Consider the following 23,418-nt stretch of genomic DNA (forward strand, 5'->3'; position numbering starts at 1 on the left):
AAAAAACAATAAACGAACAAATACACGCCTAGCCCTGCACGCCGAAACGAACGGAAAACGGGACACTTTCACAAGACAAGAAGGATAAAAGCCTTCGCAAGAACTCCGAGTTAAATTTCAAAAACACTTTAATCGATGCAATTTTAAAGTATATATATATACAAATGACATTTGCTATGTACCAGTGATCCCGTACAGAGGTTTGGACTAGTAACATGTATGTACTCACGGTAAAAAGAATAACCTCACAGCAAAAGTTAACAACTCACGGCTAGAGAAATCACCTTGTTATTTCTTTCGAGTGAGTCTTTTCTTTTTGCCGTGAGGTGTTTTCTTTTGCCGTGAGTCTTTTCCTTTTTGCCGAGAGGTTCTTCCTTTTGCCGTGAGTCTTTCTTTTGCCGCGAGGCTATTTCTTTTGCCGCGAGGTTATTTCTTTTGCCGTGACAGTTGTGGGTCACCGTATGTATGTGAATAAGTTGGGACCAATATCTTCTCGGATAATCTGACAATTTTCACTGGAATTAACAAGGTCTATCAGATTCGCTCTGTCGGAGATCAATCGGACGTCCACAGCTTGAATGTGCGATCGAAGGAGCTGGACACAACGTACTGACCATCTGAAATGAAGGAACAACTTTATAAGAACACAGAGAGACAGTTGCAGCGCCTAATGTGCGATAGTTTGCGAGCATAGTATGAGCCCTTGAGCAACACAAGTCGGCCATAAGTTTACAGGGAGTCTTGCACTGACAATCACTAGTGCTTAATCAGTAGTGCTAGGCCCCCAGCAAACTTCTCCCCGACTCATCTCAACTCTTCCCAAGGGCGTAGAAACGCGCGTCCTACAGCACTAAGAATGAGGGCCTGCCCTCGAAAACAAACGAACATTTTGAAAGAATCTCCCGTAAAATTTTTTTCAAGTACTGTAACAGTTCAGACACTCTATCTCACAGAGTACAGACCTGGTGAAACATCGACACAGCTTATTTTCTGTTCATGACCTGTCAGGGTCTTGAGAGGCGCCCAGCCAGGGTGGGACCAAACCTAAAACAGTTAAACTAAAAATTGTAAACTTAACACTGCAAACTAAACAATAGCTGAAATTTCGAGCGTTAGTCGTCAACTTCAGATACTCAGACTCAATAGCGACCAACTCACATCATTAACTCAGTTGATAAAACTGATTTTAGATTCCCCCTTTCCCCTCCCCCCACAGATGCAGTACCCCTCCCCCCACAGATGCAGTACCCCTCCCCCCACAGATGCAGCACCACAGTTTCTTTAGAAACTTACACCTTCTATATTTAAACAAACGTACCCCCTATAAACTAAACAATGGTGATGTTTTCACGACGCCGCATGTCTCACTTAACAATCCTGACATTAGTTTGCTTACAGAAGTTGTTCCCTTGTAGCTGAATGCTTTGCATTTCTAACGACGTAAGGAAGAAATCTTATCTTGAACTGCTTACGTGGATCATTTGAAGAAGGACTTCGAAAGCATCCGAGATCGAGACAGATAATTGTCCAACTTATTTTGCGGAAGACATTAAAATAGAACGCGTACTCTCTTTCCGATTTGACGGCTTCATCAGATGGAAAAACCGCAAGTTCGCCCTCATTGGCGAAAATCCACTGCCAATTCGCTTAAGCTACATGGTTTGGTGGCTTGAACTCAAAGACCATTGCATTTTGAGTTTGGCGACTAGCTTAACTTGAAGCGCGTTGGAGAGCAGCTGATTTCAAGATATTTTTGGTAGTCGTTCGCAAAGCAACTTGAAAAAACGCAAGTGAAAACACGGCCATTGTAAACTGAAACAGTGTAGACCACACAATGTAAATTTGACAGTGTAAGCGAATAAATGCAAACTAAACAGTGTGAACTGAAAATTATGAAAAAAACCTTGTCAACTAGGCTAAAACAATACAACTATTCTTAGGTAAACAACTTTAAGTACTGATGAGAAAAGAAATGAATGATTAAGACCGCTTTCTCTCAACCGAGATATGTAATCCTCCCTCAGGGTAATTCGCGACACGAGACCTAAAGGCTGGGAAAAATAAAAAACACTAAAAGCTTCTCCCTCGCAAGCCATTTTTTCCAGCTACAACTTTATCCACACACTCACGAAAACAGTAATCTATTTTTATTGATCAAATCTCCACGCCCCAAGAATGAGCACCATAACAACATTCATTTACTAAGTTACCTTTACTGTTTTGTCGTAGGATGCCGAGACCAAAAAGTCTTCTAAAAAATGAAAGAAAGTATTCAAGACAACTCAATAGACAAACTAAAGTGTGGTCCCTGAAGAAATATGAATAGACAGAAGAGCCATAAGTGATGGGGTTGGTGAAGAACACATTGCAAAAAAATAACCGGTGATCATGTCATTTACAGCCTTCCAAGAGATCGTAAGAGCCACTCGAACAGCGTACATAATTCGGCTTATCGTATAATAGATCATAGATCATGGATAACAACCAATCGAAACTCATGCTGAATGAAGCATTTTTCAAACTAATTGTAGATAACATGGCTTACCTTGAAACTTGACGTGTGATATAAGGTTGGTGTGAGCAGGAATAGTGTACACGCACTGCCTCTTCCTCAAGTCCCAAATCATAATTTTCTGATCTTCACTTCCAGTAGCTACACGATATCTGATACAAAGAGGCCATTTTACAACTTCAAGTCCAAGTACACGCACAAGTTTATACAATTTTATCCGCATTACTTTGTTACCGTTTTTAAATGGTTGATATAAATTCTTCATTCGTATGTTGTATTAAAATAAGCAGATTTAAGTCTAATTTACATCTAGCAGCACCTCTCTCGGTGCTGACGGTTTTCTGTCACTTACATTACTTTCTGTCACTTTCTTACATTAGTTTCATTTCCCTCGATGTGTTCAGATTGCTCGCGCGAACGCGTTTGGTCTTAAAGCAAAAGAAAATTACACACAACAATTGCCACTGAATTCACGAAATTCATCGCAGTTTCCTTTATTTGGATTGTCTAAAGACGTGTTCGCGAGCCTGCTGGTCCTAAAAACCTTTCTTTTTTGGGCGATAAACAAGAAAAATGTTTGATGATGCAGTCGTGAACCAACACTCGGTAGCCAACCAGAACAAAGTATCAACTTCATCTTAATAGCTCGCGGGGCTAACCATACGATAATTTGATATGTTTGGCATATTTTGCTTTGTTTTGATTGGTTATAATTTCTTTGGTTTAAGTTTCACGCATGCGTAGACACCCTATGGATGGGTGTTCTTAGGCGTAACTCACCCGTCAGGTGCAAAGTCTATTCCTAGCACTTTTTTCAGATGTCCATCCAATCCCATAATACACTGACCTGTTCTAAGGTCCCATACCAGGCCCCGCGCATCGAGGCCACTGAAAATATAACAGAAAGCAGCTATTTTGACTCGAACTGTACGCACAACAAAAGGTATTTAAGTGAACTTCATTAATGCCATCCAACATTGCCTCCTCTGTACAAATAATTGTTACTTAACTCCTATTTACTGTTTTGACAGCAAAAAATGGTTTGAAAGAGCACAGGAGTAGACTTTTTACATTGGAGAAAAACGGGCATTGAATATGACATGGTTGCCACAGAAACTCTATTCAAAACTCCCTGATGAAAATAGAATTTCCCTGACCAAACAAGTAACATACACGAGCAACCCCTAAGCTCTTCACACATCCTTCCTTTCCACCCACTGATTTTTTTTTTCAATAAATCACGACAAAGCATTTGTAATATCGCCTTAACCAAACAAATTGGACTAAACCAAAAACATTGTCCATCTAAAAATGATGAAAAAAGAAAAGGCCTTCCACCCATCCAAAGCATTTACACTGTGGTGTCATACTCTCAGTTATCCCTGAAATTCCTAAAATTTTCCAACTCAACCAAAAATTCCTGACCCAAGGACTTCTGCTCATCCCTTTGGCAACCATGACAAAATCTCTGGTGAACATAAACTAGCAACTGAATAAGTAATGATAAACCATACCATGTGGCTGCAAGTGAGCCATCAACTTGAAATGCAATACTGTACACCTCTCTAGAGTGACCCTCCTACAATAAGAACATTCACAAACCATCAAATAACCATTATCAAAAGATCAATCACTTGGGAATGGAGTAAATGGAGTAGTTTTGAATACCTGATGGAGAACCTCTTTTAGCTGTTCCAAATCCCATAACCTCCAGGAGTGATCAAAACTACACAAACACAAACATCCAGGAATTAAAAGAAAAGCAGACTTATATTTGTCTGACAGTCAAAAAAACAAAAAACCATGGATTGAACTACTGGACTGACAGAAGGTAACACAGCTTACCAACAAGATGCAAGAAAGCGTCCTGATGGATGGTAAGCCACATGGGACACACGCTTCTCGTGTCCCTCAATGTTTGCAAGTGGTGTGTCCCTAAACAGATGATGGGAAAAGGTACCATGTAAGTATCAACCTTTTCACTTCCTCTATTAACCCTTTACACCCTAAGATCCTTGTGCATATTCTCCACACTGTTTTGTATACATTTCCTGTGGTGCTAACAAGGAGAATTTGTTTAACAGTCAAAAGCTCCTTTAGTTGGGGATAAATTTCTTGTATTCTCATGACCTTAATGTTTGATTCAGCAGTGATACAGTTGGGAGAAATTAGCTGCTTGTCACTCTAATGACTTAAAGGCTTTTTCTTCTGGCAAGATTAGAATTCACACTGATGATGACTTCTGATGAGGTTGTCAAAACATCAGTCACTGCAACCAACAACAGTTCTTCTCACTACCAACACTCAGACTACACCATCAAATTAGATTGCAGAGCCAGGAAGACAAGTGATGATGATAAAGAAAATCATTAGATAGTATCATCTACTGTGTGATTCCATACATGTTCAGTGACCACAAAAGCACAACACCATCTGCATCACAGGATGCCATGCAAGGTCCTGATTCATCCAATGACAGTGTAGCTTGGGGATGGAACACAATGGAGCCAACACGCTCATTATGACCTGCAAACATGCATAAACAAAAGCATCACAATTTTTTAGAAAAAAAATTGCTGGTAGTAAGGAGAATTTCCAAAAAATATCAACAATGGAGAGAAAAAGAGCAAGAGTACCAAAAAATTCATGATTAATTGTTGCCCAATTCACAGCCCAAATAGACAAAAATTGAGCCACATTGTATTAGGAGAGAATTATTTAAATAAAAGTTTATGTGAAAAGAAAACTATGGCACTGTAGGTTAACTTTCAGTGTTTGAAAATGGGAAAGAAAACAATTAATTATTGGAAATTGCAGATTCAAGGCCATTTATGGTACTAAAAGTTTGAAAGTAACCAAAACACATAACAACATTTATCATACAAGTGGTACCTCGCAAAACTGCTATTGATTCACAGTCAGGAACTGACCACAGCTTACACAAGCCACTCCTAACAACCAAAAAAGGGACAATAAAAATAGTGTTAGTCTGCTATAACATGCAGGATACTTGCCACATACAAATCTAGTTTTAGGCCATACCCACCACTGAACTTTCTGTAGCTCAGTGGAAGAACATCAGGCCATTAAATCAAAAGGTCTGGTTTTCAATACCTTATTGGGGATTCATACTTCCCATGGTTATGTAAAAGCAAATAAAATCTTCCTATAAAAGGTTATGTGTAGTATGGAGCTTTCACTATAAATTGGATTACATGTATGTCTGCTCAAAACCTACCATGATGCAGTGGCTAGCATGGATGAGTCTGGGGAGAACTGGCAGTAAGACAGTGGTCTATCATCACCAATCTGACTACAAAAGTTGTTCAGACCCTGCAAAACAAAATGTTTTCTTTTTTTAATAGAACCAAACTAAACACCTCCTTGCTTTCAAGATATTGTACACACAAACCCGCAGCTTCCGATGTAACTCCTGTGTCTTGGCAGCCTTTTCTGGATCAGGTCTAGCTTGCTTGATACGCATTTGCTTTAATCTTTCACAAGCCCTGCAAATCCAAGACGTATTCTCAATAAACCAAAAATTTATGTAAATTAGATTTTTGACAACTACAAGGTGAGAAATGAGTACACAGACCAAAAGACTGACAGACAGACAGAGCAACTACATAAGAATGATGAAACATAAGAAGTACACAAATAAAGGTACCCTATATGTTAAACTACAATACATCATGACATTCATGTCAATACAAAATGGCCTATGTTTAGTGAGATGAACCCCATCTTAAGATAAACAAATTTACTCCAAGGTCAGTGTCAATGCTCAGTGTCCTGAATTAGTATAATCACATGACAGGTTGACTTGAGTTGGTTCAGAAAAAGCCGTCCTTGTGCACTTAAATAGCTTTGTTACAAAAAAAAGAGAGAGAAAGACACTTTGTTTACTTCTAATGAAAAAAAAAGAGTAACAAAATTGAGAAAACAAGTCACGTTTTTCAATGAATTGTGATTTTCTTGTTCTGACTTGAAAAAATAAAGGAATAGTTTTTATTGTAAAATCTTTTTATGCGGTTTTCCCTTGCACACCAGTCTATTCCATCCCATTTAAATGACAACAAACTTCTTGAATTTTCCAAAACCTATTCAGTAGCCTCATGATAAAATACTTATTGACTAAGTTAGGTCAGGCTAGATGGGAAAATATTTTACTCTCATTCATGAAGTATGGATCTTGCTACAATTGGTCTGTTTGCCATAATCACGAGCCAAATATTTTCCCATCCAGCCCTCCCACTCAGTCAATTAGTACATATTATGTCCTGAGCATCTGAATGTGTATGTTAGAGCTGGCAAGATGTCAGGAAAACCAAGTAAGATATTATGTGGGATAATGGAAAATTTTGCAGGCATTCATTTTGAAAGTCTACCCTCAATCAATCAAAACACCATGTATAATAGGGGTCAAGTGTCAAATTGTATGCTATCTGTTCAGACTCATTCAAACTATCCACCCATGATTCATCAACCAAACAACTTTGCAGTGCATACCTTGAAAAGTTATTGAAAATTTGCATGTCTTCTGGCATGATACTAAACCCTGAGGTACCAAACTTTATTGTTTAGAAAAAACCAAGAGAAGGACCATAGAATGAAATCATGAAAATTGGTTAACAGCATGAATTTCTTTGTCATCTTGACCAGCCCAAAAATCGTTCCTATATATTGCAAAAAAACTGTCTATCCACATTTAAATAAGTCTTCAAAAGTTTTTTCCTGATTTACGTATTCTAATCAAATTGCAATGGGTCAGTGACAGTGACTTACCGAGGTAAAGAGTATTTAGCCATCCACAATCGAGCTATTTTGAGTTCAGGATCTCCTTCATGGTACCAGACTTCTTCCTGAACTTCCTGACAAAAAAAAAGTAATGTGAAATCAGAAGACATTTCTCATTACACCCATAACATGGCTTATATCCTAAGATTCTCAAAGTTCATTCAGTTTTCATCATCTTCTTCTATGAAACCTGGCCTCTTTCACTTAGGTTTCTGAAGTATTAAATTCTGAGATGTTGCATGAATCTCCAAAAACATTACCAGCCATATTGCTTACTCCAAAACAAGCCGTGTGATTTAGCCAGTAAGAAATACAGCTCAGGCAAGCTGTCCTTTGACAACATTTTTTGTCTATTTTGGTGACCAAATTTTATTCCTGGCAACCATTTTAACACCAAATATTTGTTCAAAAAATAATGCACTTAATCCGCAACAAAGAAGTTACAATTCAATTAATTTAAAATCCTTTCCATAAAGGCATACTTACTGGTTCCTGTTTTGACTTCTCTGCAACTTCCTTATTTCCAAAGGATACATCTTCACCTGTTTAGAAAACATTTTGCAATGTAAACCATAACAAAATCCTCCTTATTGCATCTAAGCATGCATGCAGATAATCATCAGTTCACAATGTATTCAAGTATGCTTTCATTCAGATAAACAAGATTTTACCATAATTACTTAATTCTTACCAAGTTCAGACAAAAGGATTCTCAATCTGTCTCTTCTCTCTGGAGGACCTTCTCCAAACAAAGCTGCAAGGAAAAACATTAAATTATTAACAACAAGATGGCCTAAAGTTTTATCCTTATTTAAGCATGCTGAATTCACACCATATTAACCCTTTACAACCTAACTGTAACATCAGTAAGCATATTCTCCATAAAATTCCTATACATTTCCTGCGGTGCTGACAAAGAGAATGCGTTTAACAATCTTCTTTTGTTGGTGATCATTTTCTTTATTCTTGTCAGTTTAATGTGTGGTTCAGGGATGAAGAAAAAAATAGATGCTAATTACTATTTGGGGTAAAAGGGATAAAATAACTTACTTATTGGTTCTCCAATTTCTCTGAGTCTTGCCTTAACTGAAGCATCATCTGTTGGTACAGTTATTGCCCGTGCCTATAATAAAACACCATCACAACTTTTTTACCATGTCATATCATAAAGAACTCTAACTCTAAACAAGTTAACAAAAAAGTGTTTCTAGCCACCAGAGAGAAACTGAGTCTATTACGTTTTCTAAAACTTAACACAAACCAAGTCTATGGTCTCAAATGAATCTTCTGAGATGTAATGTAATCTACAGTGTTACCTTTTTTCTTCTCTCAAATTCTGCCAAAAGTTCCTGATGTCTCTCACTGGTCTGGTCTTCTGACAGCTCAAGGTATTCTCCTGTTTTATTAAGTGGAAAAAATATAAGCAATATCTAAAACTAAATGCAGAAATAATCAATAATGAAAGATAAAAATTCCAGCTGTTAATTCCACCTTTTCAAAATCTTGTCTGAGTTGGAAAAGAGAAAGAAATACAGGGCCATAATCATGCCCTTACTCATCCAAGTAGTGACACTTTATGGCAAAGAAGACAATCTAGTTTTAAATGTATATGGTGACTAGTTTATAAAGAAATTGTTATTCCAACTGAATAACAAAATTTAAATGAATAAAAAAAATTTAATTTTAGCAGCAGCAAATCCACAGAGTAGTCAGATGGTTATTTGGATTGTTGGTTTTCATAGAGAGGGGAAAATCGGGAACACAGAGAAAAACCATGAAGCAAAGATGAGACCCATCAACAAACCAAGGCTACGCCTGGTGTCGGCTTTGGAAATCAAAGCAAAGCCAGATATATGGAAGGTGACTGCTCTCATAAAACAGAATTCCTTCTCCATCAAAATACATTCACACATGTACCTTGGAAAAACATGGGTCCCACACTTTTTCCAGAAAACCACAGAATCTTATTGTCATTTGCAGTGATTCTAGAAATCTCATTTGTAGTATGTTCATATTGATCTAAAAGTTGTTTTCAAAGCTATCAGTCTTGGACTTGTCCTCACAATGAAGAGTATCAATCAAAAGGTACAGTAACTAAAGTTTGTTGGGGTTAAATCTTTCCAAGCCACTGAAGTCTGTTTATAGACCTTTGCGTGACTTGAACACATGCAATGATCCTTAAAGATGCTTCAGTAGTGCTAGGGAATAATCCAGTTGAAGTATTTTAGCATCTGTCTAAAAAACTGACACCACCTTTTTATGTTCCTACAATCAGTGTCAACATTAGTTGACACATCATGTTTAAACAGTCCTGTTTATGTGTATAACAACACTCCTGTGTCTACCACACTCTTGATCATTAACAAGACCACCCCTTACTATTCAATGTTGCCTGTAGCTAAAAAAAAGTTCATGGAATCCCAATACAAAATTGTTTGGGAGGGGGGGGAGGGGGCAAATAGGTTAACCTAACAAGAGCAAAAGAGATAAAAGTGAAGTAATAGGGGTTGAAAAGGTCAATGCATCGACAAGTTTGTCACCGGTTATTGATAAGGAAGCAGCACTAGAGTGAAGGACCTTGCACATGAACAACCACACAACTAAGTGATCCTAGCCAGGTGTTGAGCAGTATGAAACATGTCTAGTTCCCCAACAGTGCCCAATATTTTAATCATAAATACATGTAAGCAATGACAAATATTTATAAGCAGGATTCTCTGTTAAAACTGCGATGAACATGCCATAATTTGTGTCACAAGTTTCTCTTGATGCAAGAGAGTGATACTGTAGGAATTTGTGATCTTGAGACCATAGCAGCAAAAGCAATGACAGATATTGATATGTACGATGCTGTGCTTATTCAGTGCCACACATTAATACTGTAAGAATCTGTGATAAAGTCAAAGTCTGCCCATATTACACGGTGATTTTAAAACCACGACAACTCCACGCTATATACAGCTAAAGACGTTCTCGTGACGACAAAGCACGCGACTATATTTCTAAGGAGGTAATATCGTCGAAAAAGTAAGACACTAGACTTATTTACAAGCTGCAGAATAATAATTACCAGCTTACCTTCGGAAATATTTATATTTCCCGCTCGAATTCCAGCTAAGACAGCCGCGGACACTTCGTTGTCCTCACCCTCGGCTTCTTGATCGTCATCATCTTTTCTATCATCATCATTATCGTTGGACGATCCAGTGACCAGACGTTCTCTTTCTACAGTTTCAAGGCTTCCAAAGTGAATCCTTTGTTTTTTGACCGCTGGGGCCAAATCTTCGTCGTCCGACATGGTTGGTTTTCACAAGTAAATTGTCATAATTTTGATTTGCAGCACGAGGGGTAATGGCTTGGGGACCGCGCTAAACAAATTAGTAGCCAAGCCTTCTTGTTATCGTCTGAACCTTGGTATGTGCTGACAAATCATTTGGGCTTGTGAGTCTCGATTCAAAATGTAGTTTCCGCGATACACAGGAGGATGCAACGCTCGTAAAAACTGGTTTACAATGTCAGCTGTTCGGGTTTTGGTCCGGTCACTTTTCAGGCAAATTCATAATATCGGTAAACCATTCTGTCGTTACTTTCTACTAGTTAATTTTTTGTTTGTTATGACGTTGTTTCCGACCCTTTCAGTTTCATTATATTTCGTTTCCTTTTCGTTATTCGTTTTTCCTGTAAGTTTGTTGATGTGACATAATGCTTTCAAACGATTAGGACAAGTTGCAGCAAGATCAGGCTATAACAGTGCTGGTGAATTCGCAGCAGTTAGCAGTGTTGCTAACGGCCAGTCAGCACTCATTCTACGAGCTCCAAAGAAAAATGTTGGTGTGTTCGCAAGAGGTCTTTGGAGTGGTTTTACTTCCAGAGTAGGATCAGTCTCTCAAGCTGCCTCCCTAAGGCGTAAGTTTGAAGCCCTTTTATATTTGCGATCTTTACGTTCATATCTTTAATACGTAATGTTGATCAAGTGTTAACACACTGCTAGTGGTGAAAATAATACGTACATGCATTGTTATGAACTGTCGCTTTTTATGAACAGAACGTTCTCTTCAATTCTTGCTATCTAATGTTCATGTCATCTTTCTTTTAATTTAATTAAGTTCAGATAAGATCTGTTCTAACCAAGGTCCAAGTCAGGAAGAATTATGTCCAATATTCCACTAATCTTCATTAATCCTTTATACTTCCTCTAAATTTCTATATTAACCTTTAGTCTAATTCCAACATTGGATTTATAATTCTAGGTTCAGGCCTCTATATTTTTCCTTTTTAAATAATTTAGGAGATTTTCACATTACATCCAGATGACTTACCATTATGTTTCTTTAACCTCGTCATTTGTTTGTAGCATAATGTAAAGATGTTGTGAAATTTTCTTATTGATCACCACATAATTAACTGACTTAATTTGACATATGCAAGAGGTTGCTAACTGAATAATTAATGAAATTTTTATTTTTTTGTTATATATATAGGGATGGCAATTGCCCGCATGCTCAGAGGTTGTGGACCCAAATCCCCTATGTTTGCCTTCCTTGGGTTTGCAGTTGCAATTTCAAGTAGGTTTTTCTTTTAGTTTTTAATAACCTGAAATTTACTTCTTAAGAGGAAGATTTCACAGCTTGACATATATGTACAGTTACTCACATATGTGTATGTTGTTTTAACAACAAAACCTTTGCAAAATAAGGGGGGGGAGGTGAATTATAGAAAACCTACTAATTTTATCAAGGCAATGTGAGAGAATGAGGAAAAAGTATCCCTTGGAGGACAAGGCTGAATAGTTTTGGGACATGACTCTTTTAATTGTTGCAACTCTGCTCACTAAAGGATTTCTCAATGACAGACTTGTAAATGGTAGCCTCAAGTTTTGCTGAGTATGTGAGCCAGATCTCTTTACATCACAGTTCACCCTTAGAAGGATGTTTATTCCAAACACTTTTAATTTTTTTATAATGATCCCTCCACAGTCATGTGTAAGTTACTTGGGTAAAGTAACAACCATTTTTGTTTCTGCAGGTATAAAATGGTAGAATTGCACCGCGTTCGCCCCCTATCGAGTTCACCCCTTCAAGTTCGCCCCTACCTGATGCTGTGTTCGCCCTCACACTTTTCGAGTTCGATCCCATCAAGTCGAGTTCGCCCCTTGATTGAGTGTTATCCAGATGAGTTGATTTGTGACAAAGGCACTAGCAGAATGTGCCAAATGTCACGTCAGCGACAACCATTTTGAATTTCGGCAATTGCGTGGAACCTGCTTGGGAACTGGGTCGACAGAATCAACTAAATACTCCGCATGGGATCTGGGGTTACCAGAAATAACTGTATACACTGAACTTGTGATAAAGAGAACCACACGGTTTATCTAACGAACACAAAATGTGTTGATCGTAACAACCAGACTTGAGAAGATGCAAACCATGCTTTCATCGCGACAGCATTACTTAAGTTGTTAGACTTGTACCCGTTTAGCTTTATTTATGAAATTAAGACTGAAGAATTTACTCATCAACTTACAAATCAACTCATCTGGATATCACTCAATCAAGGGGCGAACTCGACTTGATGGGGTTGAACTCGAAAAGTGTGGGGGCGAACACAGTATAAGGTAGGGGCGAACTCGAAGGGGCGAACTCGATAGGGGGCGAAAGCGGCGGATACCAAATGGTTCATTTTGTAAAAGTTCTTATGTGCTAGTCTTTTTTGAACTTTGTATCAACATTACCCTTGGATATTGTATTTTCAATAGGTGAAGATGGACAAAGAAAAGAACCATATAAAAAACTACATCAGACGGCCCGAAGAGCTCTTTTGACTAAAAATATGTTTGCAGAGGTACAATAAATTATCTTTCGGTGAAGTGATCTTGTTCATGTAGACTGTATAATCATAATAGCTAAGTAGTGTAATCATATTAATTAGCATCTGTGATGAAAGGACTAATTACTGCTGACTGTTAGGATTTAATGTAACTGTGCTGTTTGGAGTCAGATGAACAACAAAACCATAGGATTGACTGTGAATCAAAGCACACTTCTCACAACAAGATGGCTGGTTCAGTCTCATGTCCCATAGTTTTTTTCGCTTGTATAGGTCTTAATGTCCTACTTAGAACATTACAATAACCTTAACAGAAATCATTTCTAAGTACACAAGGGTTTAATGATATCAAAGTATACCTGGTACCATGACCCTTTTTTTTCCTCTCACAGCTTCAAAAAGATTTTGAGGAACCTTCCCTTGCTCAGCTCAAACTAAAGGACTTCAAAGTTGGTGAACGACTTGGCCAAAGTTCCTCAAACTCTGCAGTTTATTCAGCTGAATACATGGGCCATGAGGTTGGGGTCTTATAAAATTTGTTGTGTTAGTATGACAATCAATTTAGAACCACCCCCCCTAGATTGAAGGTTTACTCACAGGTTTACAAGAAGGTTGCTATTAACCAAACAAAACTTATACTTTTTCTAATACTTAGAAATTTTAAGCAAGTAGTCTCCCATTATGCATGGTAGGCAACATACTGTAGGAATCCACTGGTGACATCATTTTCCATAGTTTCTTAACTCTGATGCATTAAAACACTCCTGGTATTTTGAATAGGTAATTTATTGTACAATAATATTATTGTTACTCTGATAAATAAATGTTTTGTCTTAATCAAACAGTATGCCATCAAGATGTTATTTAACTTTGGAACAAGTTCTCAGAGCAGCTCTTTAAAAAGAGTGAGTTTTTATCTTTTTCTTTTATAAGCATATAACATATTAGGTGCAAGGATGAAGGTAAAACTTTGTACAGATGGAGATGTGCACTTAACAGGCTGTTACTTTGGGCAGAAGGCCCTGTTTGCCACATGGCAGATGCACCTCTTGTTGGGTCCAGGGGCATGTTCCCCTTGAAAAGTTTAAAATTTAGGCTCTCTCTTTTGTGCCAAAATTTCAGCCTATACGAAATGTAGGTTACTTGACAGGGTTGAGATATAAAGTAGAAATACTCTGAGGAGCTAAGCTTTTAACAAACACATGATCAGTCCTAGAAATGGAGTGTTTATGATCTTGATACTTCTATAAGAAAATAACTGAAGTTTAAACATACAAAACAATATCTTATTTCACTGAAAACTTATATGAAGAAGCAGAAACTATTTGAAGATTTATATTTTTTTCCAGCCATGAAAATCCTTTTGACAACTGGATATTTTCAGCTGCCCATGTCTATTTTTTGCATTCCTAAGGTGGTTCATAGTACTCACATATCTGTCAACTTCCATTCTTAAATTGATGAAGCATCATTAATATGAATATTTCCCTTTTTAACAGGAATTTTCAAAAGAGTATCAGGTTCTTAGTGCCAAAAATGAGTGCAATGCCTCCCAAGCAGGTACATGTTATTGTATAGCAAGTTTTTGGAGCAGACTTTGATAACATCAGAATAAAGTAATGCTAAAAGCCAATCAGAACAGACTTAATTAGAACCCATTGAGACAAAAGCCTGTTCTGGGCTCCCAGTTATTAAAAATGAGTGTAATAATAAATGGCGCAACAGTAGTGGTGAAGCGCAAAAAGGAGAGATGTGTGGGTTGGGTTGCCTGTAACTCCTACTGTGCTCTCTGTGACAGAAAGAAATCTTATTTTACAGGTTTATCCTACACCAGGCTTTCAGCACATCCAAACATCTCACCGATCCTGCATCACTTTACTGATGACATCCCTGTCCTACCAGATGCTTCCACTAGCTACCCAGCTGCATTACCTTGCAGTAGTGGTGGACTGGCTAGGAATCGCACTATGTTTTTAGTCATGCCAAGGTTTGAAACTACATGTATTCACAAAATATGTCCACATCAGACTCTAAATGTTTTGTCTGCTGTGATAAACATCCCCATCTTTTAAACCCAATGAAGTAAAGATTTTGATTTTGTATTATTTTTGACAGATATGACAGAACTGTCAGAGAATATTTGGCATCAAATTCAAAGCCAGATCTGCAGGTATCTTCACTGCTTCTCCTGCAGCTCCTTGAAGGCATCAGGCATCTCAAAAGACATGGAGTGGCACACAGGGACCTTAAAACTGACAACTTGCTTTTGGGTGAAGACACCAATAGTTCATTCCCCCAGTTGGTGATAGCAGACTTTGGTTGCTGTCTAGCAGACAGATCAAGGGAGCTTGTACTCCCTTTCCAAACAGCAGAGATTGATCGTGGAGGCAATTTCACTCTGATGGCCCCAGAGGTAAATGATCAATGACAGTGCAGTGATCAAGGTGTTTAATCAGATGTATTTGGAGCTGAACAGTACACTGTACTGAGTGATATACGTTGAATTAAACAACATAATTCCAGTATTTTTAGCAGCTGTAGTGACTTGTAATTTAGTTCATTACACTACCATACCTGTAAATTTTCTAAATATTACATCACTTTAACTTTTTTCCCAGATTGCATTAGCTGTTCCTGGGAAGGATTCTGTCCTTGATTTCACTAAATCTGATGGTAAGCTTTTAGTGCTTTTCTTGTCAAAGGTTCTTTTCTCTATGAAATAAAACTGTGTGCAGTTTGCAAGATCCACTCTGTGACTGCTGTAATGCATTCATGTTAATCTTTATTGCAAAAACTGTATTCACTTGTTGCTAAAAAGATTTGTGATGTGCAAGATATGTATTTTGTGTCCCTTCCTTGTTCTTCAGCATGGGCAGCAGGAGCCATTGCATATGAGTTTTTTGGCAATGTCAATCCATTTGGATGGGATGGGTTGGACAGCAGGAATTACAAAGATGATGACCTTCCTGTTCTTGTCCAGTAAGTGAGATACATCTTTTCTGCAGAAAAATAATTTTTTTCTTACCAAAAACAGTCATGGGCTTAAGCGCTGACAATATTATTGTGTTGTGTTCTTGAACACTTTATTCTCAGAGTCTATCTTTTCTTCCAAGAGGTGAGGATAAGTACCAGCAGACTGTCTGGGAACACTGGCAGGCATCCATTTAGGGGGTTGAAAAACTATATGAATTGCTTCATGTTACAGAAACCTGGATAAGCCCCACCCAACTCACAAACCATTTTTAAAATTATAACCAGCCAGTCATGATTGCAAGAGATAGCCAAAAAGTTGCCAATAGTGCAATATTTTATCACTGTACATTAACACTTTTTTGCCCCAAACAGAGTCCAACCAGGTGTGAGAAAAGTAGTGTCACTGCTCCTTAAAAGGGACCCTGCAGAGAGGATAACAGCAGAAACAGCAATCACTATGTTAATCCTAGTGTTAAAGGCCCCAGCTGAGTGGCACCAGGGGGAAGATGTGCAGGTTGAAAACATCAATTGGTGAGTATTTGTAATCCTCCAGAATTAAGTGGAAAGTATATCATGTTTCAGGAATCAGTCAGTGCAGAATAGGGGTGGTTTGGAAAATAAATGAGCCAGGCCTTTTACAGAGATTTGTTTAGATCCACAACATGTTGTTTGCAAGTTCAGCAAAGTTGTTTTCGAGAAGGAAGTATTAGCAGTTTGACTGGACTCAAAACACTTAATTAACAACTGCTGTCACTAGATAAGGAGAGTAAACTTTCTGGCCATGATTGTCTTAAAAAAAACAAGCCCCTAGGGTGGCAGTATGGGACAAACTAAATCAACCAGTCCAAGATTAGGCACAGGCTTAAATCATAGTACTCTCTTATGCTCAAGGGATTTAACTATTTGAACATAGTGACACCACCTTGACAAGGAGTGTAAATGGTTTTGGCAACTAGTCAGAGAATCCATCATTCCTGGGTGTAATCTGTAGCAGACGTCAATAGAAAGCGATAAAGAAAATAACCCAACACCATGTGAAGAGTTTGCACACTTCTTTTCCATTCACTTAACTTTCCATAATACACATACTGCCAGGATTTCTTTCTATTTTTTTTTTCCAATTTTGTTATTGCTCATTTTAAGAGTTGTGCTGGGGAACAGGGAATCCCTTGATATGTGGAGACTAATTTTGTTTTTTAAGTATTTACCTTTTGAAAATGTATTTCTGATGTGCCCTTGGTACTTTCAGTTACCACCAATCTTTTAGCAAAAACCTGGGGTTGATTTGTGAGGTGGAAGTAAGTTATGTTTTCTTACAGATGAAAGCATCTTTTCTCTTTTTTCCTCTTTCTTCAGGTGGCTTTTCTGCATTTCATTGGAAATGCTTGGGTCTGAATTCCAAAGAGTGTGGACTCTTGAAGATAAGGTCAGTTGTTGGGCACAACTTGCTAGAAATCCTGTGGAAGTTTGTCAACTCAAAAAGTGTAAACAATGACAAACCACAATAATAGTATCTATCTGACCTTTTCAGGAAGGAGTAAGTCAAGTTGTAGAATACACTTAAAAATAGTGCCCTGTAGAATTTCCTCTAGTTGTGTCCTAGATTCCCTTGAGGGCTGAGTCCTTTCATAAATGTCTCATAGTTTATCCAATAGTCCAGTCACTGTTGTGTGTCTGTTGTTTTTTATTACGTTCCTGCTTGTGTGTTTTTTTGTTGTTCGTTTGTCAGTCCACAACCAAATTTACTTAATCGCAAATAGACAGAAGCAGTCAGGATTCAATTCAAAAGTAGCCACATGTTCATAAAAGGAACCATTTTGCTACTTATATATTTTTTCTATAAAAATCTTGTCTTATGTCTCATTTTTGTTATTTGATCACATTTTTGTTTATATGCAGCAACTGAAGAGTGGCCAGTTCATACTGATCATTTGTGTTTACTTCAACAGATCATGTATCGCTTCCTGTGCCGTGTTACACCAAAACAAATCAAAGATGCATTGGAACTGCTGACAAATGATGTTTAATGGACTGGACTTGTAGTTGCTAGACTCGTTCTGGGTTGGGGTGGAAGTTATCAATAGACTTACATAAAGGCATCACTGGAATCAAAAAAGAACAGTGCAAAAATGTTGGAGACATGAAACAGATTTATTGCCACGCCAACGTACATTTCTCTTTTGCAGTTGAAACAGATTTTTTGTGACTTGTGTTTTGACAACGCGTAGTGGATTTATTTCACTTATAAGTTGTCTCCCAAGATTTCCGTTAGTGTGGAAGAAAGACTAAATAAGTTACATTTGTTTAATTGTCAATTTCAAAGTTGTAGTTGCGAAAGAGAACATTATCTCTGATCGCTGACCAATAAGATCTGGCTTGTTGTATTTATCTACGAGGCCCTCTTCTTGTTTAAGTTCCGCTCTTTTTGTTTCATTGAGTGTAGAAATTCAAATGCATCTTGCTGTGTTTCACTTTAATCCAACTAAGGGCTACATTCGTTGCGGTAGTTAATTTCCCTTAATCAACTTTTACTACTGAAATTCAACCAAGTGTTAAGAAACTAATGATACATACAAATAACCTGTCAAAAAGTAGACTACTGAATGTAAAGAAACTTTTGATTGGTATGTTTTTTACTTCTGGCAATTGAGTCGGGTCCAGTACACTTTATATTAGTGTTTGTTTGTACCTTGGTACATTCGATTCTGAGGGTTTTACCCAACGGTTGTACATTTTGAGTTCGCCTTTTAGTTTTTTTACACTGAGGGCAGCGAGTGATTTATTAATGGTACCCTCAAAAAACTAATTGTTTCGTTGATTCGAATTTGTGGTCAATCTTTAGTTAGATCGCTTTTTATTGTTGAATTCAATTCCTTAACTTCTATTTCTTTTGTTTTTGTCTCTTTAATTAATTGATGATTTTAAAAATCCCGTGTAACTCCTAGCAATGAAAGGTAAAACTTTTCTTTACCTGCTCAAGTTCCCCTATGTTTTTAGCACTCTGATTCCACAAGAGAGAGATCTGGATTCGAGCGGGGCCCGGTGCACAAAGCATTGGTCACCTTGTCGCCACACAGGAGAGTGAAGTGTTTGCCACATAGATAACATTGAAAGAAAACTGAATGTTAAAGCATCCCGGACCAGGTGGATTTTTTTAACCACCATCGCCGCCTCGAGACATGTTGATATACCGGCTCTGAAAGCCACGAGAGCCATTCCTGTTTTGCTATTTTCTTATCGGTTTTATCACGTCATTGTAAAATCGTGAGTTTCTCGTTTTTTCCTCTCTCTTTTTTTTAACTTGTCAGAATGGTTATTCAGTGCATCTCTCTTTGGTAGTCGCCCGAGGCATTTTGCAGTATATGAAAGGCACATTTAGCCCCTCTAGATCAACACGACTTTTATTTTGTCTGTTATCATAATCTGAGGTTAGGAATACAGTCTTGGAAAACAGGGAAACGTTTCAATTTTTTTATCCACCTCCTTTGATTAAAATGCGATCTCCAAACACCTGATCCTCTTTCCTGAAGACCAGGCATCGCTAAACAACAAAGAAACTGAAATTAAACAAGCCTTTGAATAACTGCAAACAAACAGACTCCGCCTCTAATTGTTTCTGGATAGCGAGTGAGGAAAACCGCAATGGGGTTCTAATGACGGCTGTCAGGTAATGAAAATACTTCATTGAATATGTCACCGCTAAATACAGCGGTATTTATCAAACTACCGACCCGATATATTGGAAGGAGAGAAAACGTGAGTTATTTAATATGATATGTAAATTATCCATATCACTAAGGATTAATAGGGATGGATATTTCGCAATCAATTTTGAACCTTTTGTTTCGGGCGCAAGACATAAAAGGTTGACGCATTTACGTTCTAAGTAGATCGAAAAACTTGGATTCTCAGATGAAATTAGTTTTCAGAGCGGTTCGGTGATGATGACTGGAAATCTGTTTTTGTCTTAGATTAGGATCCAGTTTTTTTCTTCATATTTTCACGCCTTGGAATAGGCATTTAGAAATGTTTTATTAGCGTGTATCGCGGCCTAAACCGCACTGTAGAAATCGTGATAAAGAAACTGAAGTAAATTTTGTCAGCGTTTGATAAACAGACACTGCCAGAAATTTCTAATATAAATTACTCCCAGTGGCTGAGCGAAACTGAGTCTTCTAAACCCAGGTGGTAATAACTGCCACGTGCACACATCACGATATTGTGTCTAAATCAATATTTCTAAGAACAAAACTTTCAGCTTCCTTCTTAAAATCAAGCAACACTATTTACTGGTTGCGATAAATATAGAAACGTTTTAGCGAGAAGTCGTCAATCGAAGCGATGTAATGCTGTCAAAGTGTTTCGCATTCTTACTTCGTAAAACCACAGTGATAAAAACAGTTAACGCCAGATAAAATGGTCGGCAATTAAATATTTGGAATTAGGTTTTCTAGTGGTCGGACATAGGGAAAATTATTGTCTAATTTTTCAGATTGTGTTTCACTCTGCAAAATGCTGCGGTGAGTCCAGTCCACTTTCCTCTAAACGCGGTTCTCGAGCTAGTGTTTCAGTTATAAAATATAAAAGTCATTAATGGTTTGACTTACGGACACAAGCACCGTAAATACTTTGTTAAAAATAATCTTGTTCAACAAAGAGACACCGCAATATGTGCTAAGGTCAAAGTCAAACTCAGGACATTTTTGTAATTTACCTTTAAAAATAGAAATCTCTCTATTGAAAAGAAAAACACGTCTTTGAAAAGTTGTGTTTTTTTTTTGTTTTCTTTCCCTGTTTAGTCCATTATTTATTTTATTCAAAAAATCTAAATATTTTTTCTGTTGTTTATAACTCTCTACCGAGCCAAACATTTGTTCGGGCATAAATCAATCGAAAATCAACTGAACTCAACTCACTTCTAATATGAATGACCGAAGGCGTTTCAAAATTTAATTGACGCGGTTTTCTCTTTTCACAACTTTTGAATCGGCTGCGGGTAGAGCATCTCGTATGATAATTCACCGGATAATCAAACCACTTGAAAATTGCATATCTCGGTGTAAAAGAAACACCTGTATTGAGGTCGAGAAAATATTTTGATCGCAAGGTTAGAAATGCGTTTTTAAGACTTTTTTCATTGTTTATCTTGTCGTCAAGTGTTTCTCAGTCAAACTTCATTCTTGCATCATTAGCATCGGATTTATACCTATTACTAAAAAAACTAGGTTAGCAACAAAACTCCGTGCTATGCTGAATAATAAATAAAGTGGAAAGAGAGAAAACTGTAACGTAAGAAGGTCCAGATAAAATTCTGTTGAAATGATACGTTCAAGGTGATCCAAGAATATTAATGAAATATAACTGGAAACCCAAACACCAGAAAACGCAAACAGTTTTCTAGACTAAATCCGTTGAAGAAAAAAAAGCAATTAGATGTCTACAAAAAATTATTTTCTTTTTTACACCCACCCATCACGTCGCCAGTGAGACGCTTGTCTCATTTGCCATAATTAGAGTTTCAAAAAAACTAGACGTTGCTCTTCTAATTAAAAATAAATTAGTCCTAAAGAGAGCGACACGGGGGGGTTTTTAAAGACCGTCGTGTTAGCCATTTTGCGTGCCCAGATCAAACTGAATCAAAGTGTAAGAATTCTTTTATTAGTACCGATAACGATTAAATCCTTATACCAGGAACAGAAAATTTTGTTTAATATCTGAACTTGTCGCTTTATCCGTTTCTTATCATTTTTCAGGTTTTAATTAATGTTACCTAAGATATACTTTGTTAGAATCCGATGATATTAGACTGGGAGGAAATTGCAAATTACCGTGAGCTTAAATATGCTTTTTTTCTCTCTCGTTGTTTTTTCCTCCTCTATTACTCCAGCAAACAATGTAAGTTTTCTCTTTAGCTCTGTGTTTAATCAAGGCAAGCATAACTTGTGTCTGCTGTTTAGGTCTAACGTTATCCGTATGACGCATGTTTTAACGACTTGATTTGTCAAAGAACTGGGAACTCCTCACGTAGAATTGTGTTTAACCGGCGTTAAAATACTAAAATTCACTGAAACAATATCTTATTGATACTCATGCTATGACTTATTTCATAAGGGAATGCACGACTCACCCAGAAAGCGAGCTCACACGATAGACCGATATAATTTAAATCAAATGCAGCCGTTGGTAAACATGGATTTTTTTCCAATTTTATATCGGCAGCGACACCTGCATTCTGTTCGCGCGACAAAAACACTCCCGAAGCTTTCAAAATCATTTTTGAAAGTTGTTGTTTAATCTGAGCCTGTGTTTTCCTTCTTAGGCGCTATTCGTTGCTTTTCTCGCCAAAGACAGGCTGCCCAGATAATGAGGCAGTGTATTTTGTCTTCATTGTCAACCAAAGGTGAAGCGAGCAATTATGCAAATGCATGTTACTGATGAGGCAAACACAATAATAAATAACTTATCCCGTTCGCGTAATTTGTCGTTCATTTTTATCACAAAACTTTGTTTAGAAAACAACGCAGCTTAGGAAAGCTTTTGAAATAATGAGAAAGCTCATTGAAAAGTCCGTCATTAAGGTTTTTAAACAAAGTCAGTTCAAGCCATTAAAACTCACTTTACAAAGTACGCTTAAGATACTTGTCAATATGATAAAACGCAAATTTGTAAATTTATCCTCGAATTTACCCAAACGAAATCATTCGCATAGTTCACACACTGAACCTCATTAGAAATAAAAGACCTTTGATAGGAATGGAAAGTAAATTATCGCACTGCAAAACCTCGCTGAATCTAATCTGAATTTGTATAGAAGGAAATAATGTGTCAGTTTAAACTGAATAAATTTTTCTATCTCCAGTTTATGACGTTTCTCTCGACTTCTCTCCCGATCCTAAATTTCAACCCTTGATTTGTTTGAGCAGAGAATCAAAAGATCTTCAGTCTATTTAGCTCAAAGAGCTCTATCGACAAAACTGTACTTAACTGAAAACAAAAGGGAATCATTTGAATCGACTGTTTGAGAACTGTTGCCATCTTAAAGTATTGTCATGCCTTGCTGACATTTTGAACTGGCTAAAATGAGGTATTTGTTGAAAGGGAAAATGTTAAATACCGAGTATTTCTCAAGGTAGAATTCCGACAAAAACGACGAACTGCTGCGGTTTTTTGAGCGAGAGTTAAACTTTTGAAAGGAGAGCGGTGAAAATCAGCTGGTGGGCAAGGGGACCACAAAAGATTGGTGCCATAAGCGGCGTATATAGTTAGCGAAAGGAAAGACTTATTATGCTGCAGCTGAAATTACAAATAAA

The 23,418-nt window shown here is 37.4% G+C and overlaps 2 protein-coding genes across 2 annotated transcripts; one reads left to right on the top strand and one right to left on the bottom strand.

The window, feature by feature from the left end:
- Positions 1–110: 110 nt before the first annotated feature.
- Positions 111–10,663, bottom strand: LOC131778729 (U4/U6 small nuclear ribonucleoprotein Prp4). Its single transcript, XM_059095177.2, has 18 exons — positions 10,388–10,663; positions 8,626–8,705; positions 8,360–8,432; positions 8,001–8,063; positions 7,796–7,851; positions 7,298–7,383; positions 5,925–6,018; positions 5,751–5,845; positions 5,405–5,463; positions 4,915–5,038; positions 4,358–4,447; positions 4,181–4,238; positions 4,027–4,091; positions 3,293–3,400; positions 2,546–2,664; positions 2,211–2,251; positions 963–1,044; positions 111–617 (listed from the first exon to the last, which is right to left on the bottom strand). The coding sequence occupies exons 1-18, from the start codon at positions 10,605–10,607 to the stop codon at positions 556–558; spliced, it is 1,575 nt and encodes a 524-aa protein (XP_058951160.1). The 5' UTR covers positions 10,608–10,663; the 3' UTR covers positions 111–555.
- Positions 10,664–10,708: 45 nt separating this feature from the next.
- On the top strand, positions 10,709–18,992 carry LOC131778818 (serine/threonine-protein kinase Pink1, mitochondrial). Its single transcript, XM_059095281.2, has 14 exons — positions 10,709–10,876; positions 11,030–11,215; positions 11,791–11,874; positions 13,065–13,150; positions 13,528–13,653; positions 13,981–14,040; positions 14,635–14,695; positions 14,954–15,122; positions 15,251–15,548; positions 15,754–15,808; positions 16,003–16,114; positions 16,481–16,639; positions 17,465–17,534; positions 18,058–18,992. The coding sequence occupies exons 1-14, from the start codon at positions 10,822–10,824 to the stop codon at positions 18,133–18,135; spliced, it is 1,599 nt and encodes a 532-aa protein (XP_058951264.2). The 5' UTR covers positions 10,709–10,821; the 3' UTR covers positions 18,136–18,992.
- Positions 18,993–23,418: the final 4,426 nt, after the last annotated feature.

Source organism: Pocillopora verrucosa, chromosome 4 (assembly GCF_036669915.1).
Source record: "Pocillopora verrucosa isolate sample1 chromosome 4, ASM3666991v2, whole genome shotgun sequence".
Lineage (NCBI taxonomy): Eukaryota > Metazoa > Cnidaria > Anthozoa > Scleractinia > Pocilloporidae > Pocillopora > Pocillopora verrucosa.

Bases quoted from the DNA above. Each gene is read 5' to 3' on its own strand.
- LOC131778818 (XM_059095281.2), top strand. From the start codon at position 10,822: ATGTCAGCTGTTCGGGTTTTGGTCCGGTCACTTTTCAGGCAAATTCAT. The intron at 11,216-11,790 runs GTAAGTTTGAAG...TTATATATATAG, and splicing joins TCAAGCTGCCTCCCTAAGGC to GGATGGCAATTGCCCGCATG. The intron at 16,115-16,480 runs GTAAGTGAGATA...TGCCCCAAACAG, and splicing joins GACCTTCCTGTTCTTGTCCA to AGTCCAACCAGGTGTGAGAA.
- LOC131778729 (XM_059095177.2), bottom strand. From the start codon at position 10,607: ATGTCGGACGACGAAGATTTGGCCCCAGCGGTCAAAAAACAAAGGATT. The intron at 8,064-8,359 runs GTAAGTTATTTT...TTTTCCTTGCAG, and splicing joins AGAAATTGGAGAACCAATAA to CTTTGTTTGGAGAAGGTCCT. The intron at 4,448-4,914 runs GTATGGAATCAC...TCATCTGTTTAG, and splicing joins CTTTTGTGGTCACTGAACAT to GGACACACCACTTGCAAACA.